At 40.6% G+C, this 7,166-nt stretch overlaps 1 protein-coding gene across 1 annotated transcript in view; it reads left to right on the plus strand.

Moving 5' to 3' along the window:
- Nucleotides 1-7,166, plus strand: part of LOC101343926 (zinc finger protein 709-like) — a 36,032-nt gene that overhangs the window by 17,400 nt on the left and 11,466 nt on the right. The window contains 1 exon segment of the mRNA XM_023724727.1: nt 2,106-2,345. Coding sequence (XP_023580495.1) covers nt 2,337-2,345 — 9 coding nt within the window. The 5' untranslated portion in view covers nt 2,106-2,336.

A 7,166-nucleotide genomic window follows, 5' to 3' on the forward strand; every position in this document is an offset into this window, starting at 1 on the left:
CCAGCAGCCAACAAATGGCACTTAGGGAGCCGGCCAGTGCGGGCGGGTGGAATCCAAGCAGCCGGTGCTTCCTGGCCAAGAGACTGTGGCTGCAGGAAGCAGAGGAGGCCGAGTGAGGTTGAAGAAGAGTGGGGGGTGGGAAAGCGTATATCACAAATTACCGGTTGTTTTGTCTCCCGCTAGAAGCTCCGAGAAGCTGCTTTCTCATACTCCCTATTTGCTGGTCTCCAATAGGAGTCCAAAATGGCAGATCCGCACTGTGTTAGCTTATAGGGGACCTCTGCATGAATCTCTCCTCGCTCTCCGTTCTCTTGTCAGTTTTCTCCATTTGGTGCTTGGCTGAGTCCTTTATCTCTTCGTTTGATGTTTTAGGGTTTCAGAATTGCTTGTTTTCTCTGTTTGGCTTAGTTTTTTGGATCTTTGCTGTGGAGGGACGGAGTGGTGCTTCTGCCTAGAGTGCCATTTTGTCGGAAGTCCTCTGTTACCTTTGCTTTTACCAGCTCTATTTCCCTATGGGACAGGTTTCTAGCATACAAAAAACTGTAAACATCTGTATTGTGATGGCGATTTTCACACCCTCTCTGCTGTGTTGATGGTTGCTTAGGGTTCTGGTGAGTCCACTAGAGCTGTGATGTCCACTAGCCAGATGCTGCTATTTTAATTAAAATTAATTAAAACTAAAAAGGTTCAGTTCCTTAGTTACAGTAGTCGTATGTTCAGTGCTAAATAGGCACATGGGGCTAGTGGCTACCATATTGGACCATTCAGAAACAGGACATGTTTATCTTCACAGAAAGTTCTATTGGATAAGGTTGCTGAAGAGTGTATACAACAGATGATAATCCGTGTGTATTCTCAATGATTATTGTCATAGGCCAGAAGGAACAAGAAAACAAAATACATAGCGTCTGCCCATAGATTTACAGTCTAGCATGGGAGACAGTTTTAAATAAATAATGAAAACCAGGGACATCTGATACCTGTGATAAAAGGACCTAACTCAAGAGTCAGGTTAGAGTGCTTGAAAAAGAAAATTACTTTAGTGAAGATTCAGAAAACTAGTTTTATTTAGCTACGTGCATGGTTATGTAGGGCTGGTAGCATGTGGTATGGGTAGGGGTGGAAAGAGTATTTCCGTTGGGAAAAATGAGTGTGAATTCCTGAGGCAGCAGAGAACCCAGTATCATCCATTCCTTGATGAAAATCAGAGATGATTGAAGCAGAGAAAACAAATTGTGGGTTGGGGGTGGGGGCTGTGTGAGCCAGATTGGAGGAGGCAGTGGCAGCAGGTCATTTAGAACCATGCTGACTACTCTGGGCTTTTAGAAGACCAGTGGACAGCCACTGACAGGCAGTAAGCAGGGTAGAAAGAAATGGGAACAAAGGAGGGAAATGGAGAAAACTTAATGACTTTCTGGTTTGTTGATTGATTTATTATAAGATTGAAAGACAAAGTGTTCAGGAATCCTCCCAGATTTCTCAATAGCTTAGGGACTAGAAATGTCACGGTTTGAAAATGAAGGGGGAAAAAAACCACAAAAACTCAAGGGGAAGAAGGAAATGTTAATTGCAACAGCAACAGGAAAAATATCCATCACGTGTTACAATGCTATACATAAAATGAAATTTTTTTTTAAAAAGGTAAAACAGAAGTGTTTTAACTGCACATAATTAAAAATGAATGAACCACGATGAATTCATTGACAAAACTTGAAAAATGCATTCTTCCTGAAATTTCACCCATAGTAATATCCAATAGCAGTGCGTGTGTTAATCTATAAGGGACAAAGTTACATAGGTGAAACCACAACTTCAACATTGGACCCCTGACTCCCTGGAGGAAATCAGGTTCAAGTTTTCCATCCTGGCCCGGCTTATGCTCTGGGATGAATAAATTCCTCCCGTATGGATCTTGTTGCCAGAAAGAAGAGCCCATGGAGCTGCATGAAGAATGCAGGTGTGTGCTCTGGAGGCTGGAGCCTGTTCTGGCTTCAGTGCATATGCCCCTCAGTGTGGAGCATTGCCCTGAGTCTGGGAGGAAGACAAAAACCTGTCACTCCCTGCTAACTCAACACTGTTTCCTCCCCATCCTTCTTCTACTTCAGGTCTCAAGTGTGGTGCAGGGAGAACTAGTCCAGGCAAGTGTGAACTTAGGGCGACCATCTTGCACATCCGTAAATCACGAGTAAGGATTTCAACTGCCCTGACTGGTGTGTGGACCAAACATTATTCGTCTGCTTCCAAACTGCCCACTACTCTGCTTCCAGTCTCATCTTTACTGAAATGGCTTCTTCAGCTTAGAGACAACATTCTTTTAGACTTCTAGAAGCTGGAGCATGGAAATGGTGAGTACCACAGAGAACTGGGTTTTTCTTACCGTAAGTTGGGGAGACTTGATATGGATTGTTGGGGGATCTGCTCGTGCTGTGGGACTGTGGTTCCTCAATGAAGAAAAAAGGTGGCAGAAGAGGCTAAGGGACTGAGCCCTAGGAGGCATCCTAAGGCCCTGCTCCATTGTCACTGGACCCTTTCTCTATACATATATGGCTTCAAGATTTGGATGCGTGGGATCACCTTCCTTATATGACTCTCAGAGCTGGTACCGTGCGGCATTAGCATCCCCACCCTGGGTCTTGGTGCTCTGTGTTGAATGACAGAGTCTCCTGACGAGAACCTGAAGATAAGCAGCTCTGGCTGGGGAGGCTGAGACCTAGCTCTCCAGAGACATCCTTGACCCATCTCTCTCAACAGTTTTCTTGACTTCCCCCAGCCACTGGAGCATGTTCTATGCAGTTCTGTAACTACAAGTCCATCTCTTTCACTGTGTTATGGGTTAGAAAAGGGGGGAGTTTGTGGGTGGAAGGCCCTGTTTATAGGGTCTTGGGTGGTGGCGATGCTCACCTGATGTCTCCAAAGATAGGAAGCTAGGGACAATGAGTCCAGCTGGATCCTGTGTGGGGCCTCCAGACCCATTTTTCTTTTTTTCCCCAGGAGGGAATACTTTTGCCTTGAGCTTGCAGGTATATGGAAAGCATGAATCCCCAAAGTAGTCCATGTCCTCCCACCTATACCTAGAGCTGGTGTTTAATGTCTATAATTTTTGACTGCTGTCCGTAGTCTTGAATTAGAATTTAAAATTAAAGTGTTCTCTTTTGCTAGAGAAGCTCAACATATGAGATGTGTGTATTTAAGTTCTTGGGTTTACAGTTTCCACGGGAAGAAAATTTCTAGATCATTTGGTGTGTTTCTACTGAGAATCTTGCAATTGATGGATATAAACTTCCCGAACACAGAGGAATGCCTTTTTTAACTGATGTAAAAGTTACTCTAAAGCCCACTTAAATCTCGAGATGGTTCTTAAAGACTCCTATTACACTTAACACGTCATGCCAGAACCCCTAATGTGTTATATATTTTAGCCATTTTAGAAACCTTCTCCTGGCTGAGATAAAATAGATGTACAGACTGTGATAACCCTGGTTACTGTGTTTAGAAATAGAGTTCTAACTTATACTTTTGTGATTTGCACTAGTGTATTAGACCATTTACTAACAGTTGGATCCTAAATGATTAAATTTTAAATGATTTTATTATTATGAACGTGAATTCCAAGGAAAAACACTTAATATGTCATTTGACTTATGTTTAAAAGTACAATATCATTTACTGAAATTATGTTTTTCCAGTAGATAATACCTTCAACGTTCGACACTTACATGAACTTTAAGAGTATACTTTATGAATACTTGTTCCTATTCTTGTCCTCATCCAGCCCATCCCTCTTCCCCCAGCTTCATTTAAATAACCGGCTTTATTACTGTCTGAAGCATCTTAACCAGTGTTTATGTATGAGGAAGCAATTAGAATTTTTATTTCCCTTAGTTTGTTACACAAAAGGTAGCATGGAATTTACACTTACTTTTTAATGAACGAGTTATCCTGGTGATCTTTTCATAACGATATGTAAAAAAAAAAAAAAAAAAAAAATCCTTTGCCATCAAGTTGATTCCGACTCATAATGACCCTGTAGGACAGAGTGGAACTCCCCCATAGGATTTCCGGGGAGTGCCTGGGAGAGTCAAACTGCTGACCTTTTGGTTAGCAGCCGAACTCTTAACCACTATGCCACCAGGGTTTCCTAACAATGCATAGAGAGCTTAAATCTAAATTCTTATAAAACTCCAGAATACTGTATATGATTGATCTTAGTTTTGTTGTTGTTTTTAACTGTATCGCCATGAGTGGACACTTGGATTGTGGCCATTATTTTGCTTTTACAACGCTTATTGTAGTGAATATAAATGTAAATTTCTAAGATCTGGGTATCAATATGTATAAAAGCCCTTCTGAACTAACATAAGTAAAATCAGAATGGGGGTTTTCCTATGACTTTGTAAAACTAATATACGAAAATTACTTTTCGTGTTTTAAATAATGCTTTGAACTTTCTATTGTCAACAGTATCATAAACAAGGAGTGCATAAACTTCTCCTGGATAATTTAAATAGTAATCTGAGTCGCTGATAATAAATAAACCTTGGTCAGTTTTTATGGCCTCCCAGTGTATCCCCATCCTGATCTCGTCTCCTGCCTGGAGATTGTTACTATCCGTGTTTAGAAGTTTATGACTGTTACCAATATTATTGCTGTTATTATAAGTTTATCACCCAAGTCTTAATCCATAATCTCTATATTTAGTTTTGTCTCTTCTGAGCTTTCTGTAAATTCGGTTACTCTGGGTTCTTCATGACTTGTTTCCTCAGGATGCTTTTGAGTTTCATACATGTTGGTGTCTGTAGCTCTAGTCTGCCCATGTGCCTATGTATGTATGTTCCCATTGTATGAATGCGCCACAATCTACCCTTGGTAGAGCTTACAGGATTTGGGTGGGTCAAGTGTAATTTTTGCTCTTGTGAGTCTTGCTGCTCTTCTTTTATTCATTCTCCTTTCAGGCTCCATGTGCTCCTGCACAATAACTCTGCAGTGAGGGAAGATGGCTGAGTTGTAGACCATAGCCATGTTCACATTTGCTAGGAAATACTGATGCATTTTACAACTTTTTCTTTCCACAAAGTATGCATATGTATTTTATTTGTTTCATCTGCTTATCTAATTAATTTTTGCTCTTGTAAAGAGTGTGAAATGGTAGCTATGATTTATTCTCTAATTATCTTACAGTACTCCACTGTTGACAAGGCTGTGCATATTTGCCTACTGTTAATTTATATTTCTGTGACTTTTTAGATCTTTACAAACCTTGGGAATTTTTCTCCGAGTATGTAACTTACCTTTTCACGCATTCTCTGCCCTTTGATGAATAGTTGTAAATTGGAGTATAGTTGAATTTATTTATATCTTACTCTTCAGCACTTTTCCCTTTATTCTGCTGTCATAAGATCATTTACTTATAATTTCTGAAAGTATTATTTTACTTTTTCGTATTTAAAACTAATTTACCCAGAATTGATTTTTTACATATGGAATACATGGGGATACCTTAATTATTCTATTTAGATTATTAGTTGATTTTTTAGCAAAAGCTAGTTGCCACAGAGTCGATTCTGAGTCATGGTTATCCTATGTGTTTCACAGTGGAACTACACTCTCTAGGGTTTTCAGTGGCTGATTTTTTGGGAAGTAGATCGCCAGACCTCTCTTCAGAGGTGCCTGTGGGAGGACTGAGACCACCAACATTTCAGTTAGTAGCAGAGCACTTAACCCTTTGCGCCACTCAGGGACTCCATTTAGTTGACACTACCCCACATATTGAAGTATACGTGCTTTCTGTTGCTGCCCGGCATTGCATGCTGTGTCATGAATCAACTTTATATAGATTTATTGGCCTTTTCCAGGGCTGTTTTTTTTTTTTTAATTTGTCTAGTTGTGTATTCTTATACTGATACCACACTGTCTAATATATCATAGCTTTATTTATAAAGCAAATATTGCTGTTGTTAGATACCATTGAGTCGGTTTCGACTCATAGTGACCCTATGTACAACAGAACAAAACACTACCTGATCCTGTGCCATTCTCACAATTGTAGCTATGCTTGACCCATTGTTGCAGCCACTGTGTCAATTCATCTCGTTGAGGGTCTTCCTCTTTTTAGTTGACCTTCTACTAAGCATGATGTCCTTATCAGGGACTGATCCCTCCTGATAACATGTCCAAAGTATGTGAGACGTAGTTTCGCCATCCTTGCTTTTAAGGAGCATTCTGATGGTACTTCTTCAAGACAGATTTGTTCATTCTTTTGGCAGTCCATGGTATCTTCAGTATTCTTTGCCAACACCACAATTCAGAGGCGTCAATTCTTCAGTCTTATTGTCCGGCATTCACATGCATATGAGGCGATTGAAAACACTATGGCTTGGGTCAGGTGCACCTTGGTCTTCAAGGTGACATGTTTGGTGTTCAACACTTAAGAGGCCTTTTGCAGCAGATTTACCTAATGCAGTGCATCTTTTGATTTCTTAACTGCTGCTTCCATGGGTGTAGATTGTGGATCTAAGTAAAATGAAATCCTTGACAACTTCAGTCTTTTCTCCGTTTATCATGATATTGCTTATTGGTCCGGTTGTGAGGATTTTTGTTTTATGTTGAGATGTAATCCATACTGAAGGCTGTGGTCTTTGATTTTCATCAGTAAGTGCTTCAAGTCCTCTTCACTTTCAGCAAGTAAGGTTGTGTCATCTGCATAACACAGGTTGTTAATGAGTCTTCCTCCAATCCTGATGCCCAAAGCAAATATATAAAAGTATAATTATATATATGGTGTCTTAGTCATCTAGTGCTGCTATAACAAATACAAGTGGATGGCTTTAACAAAGAGAAATTTATTTCTTCACAGTAAAGTAGGCTAAAAGTCCAAATTCAAGGCGTCAGCTCCAGAGGAAAGCTTTCTCTCTCTGTCGGCTTCTCATCAATCTTTCTCTAGACTAGGACCTTCTCCACGGAGGGACCCCGGGTCCAAAGGACGTGCTCTGCTCCTGGTACTGCTTTCCTGGTGGTATGAGGTCCCCGATTCTCTGCTTGCTTCCCTTTTATCTCTTGTAACATCAAAGGTAGTGCAGCCCACACCCCAGGGAAGCTCCCTTTACATTGGATCAGGGAAGTGACCTTAGTAAGGATGTTATACAATCCCACCCTGATCCTCTTTAACA

Source organism: Trichechus manatus, unplaced genomic scaffold (assembly GCF_000243295.1).
Source record: "Trichechus manatus latirostris isolate Lorelei unplaced genomic scaffold, TriManLat1.0 scaffold00258, whole genome shotgun sequence".
Taxonomy (NCBI): domain Eukaryota; kingdom Metazoa; phylum Chordata; class Mammalia; order Sirenia; family Trichechidae; genus Trichechus; species Trichechus manatus.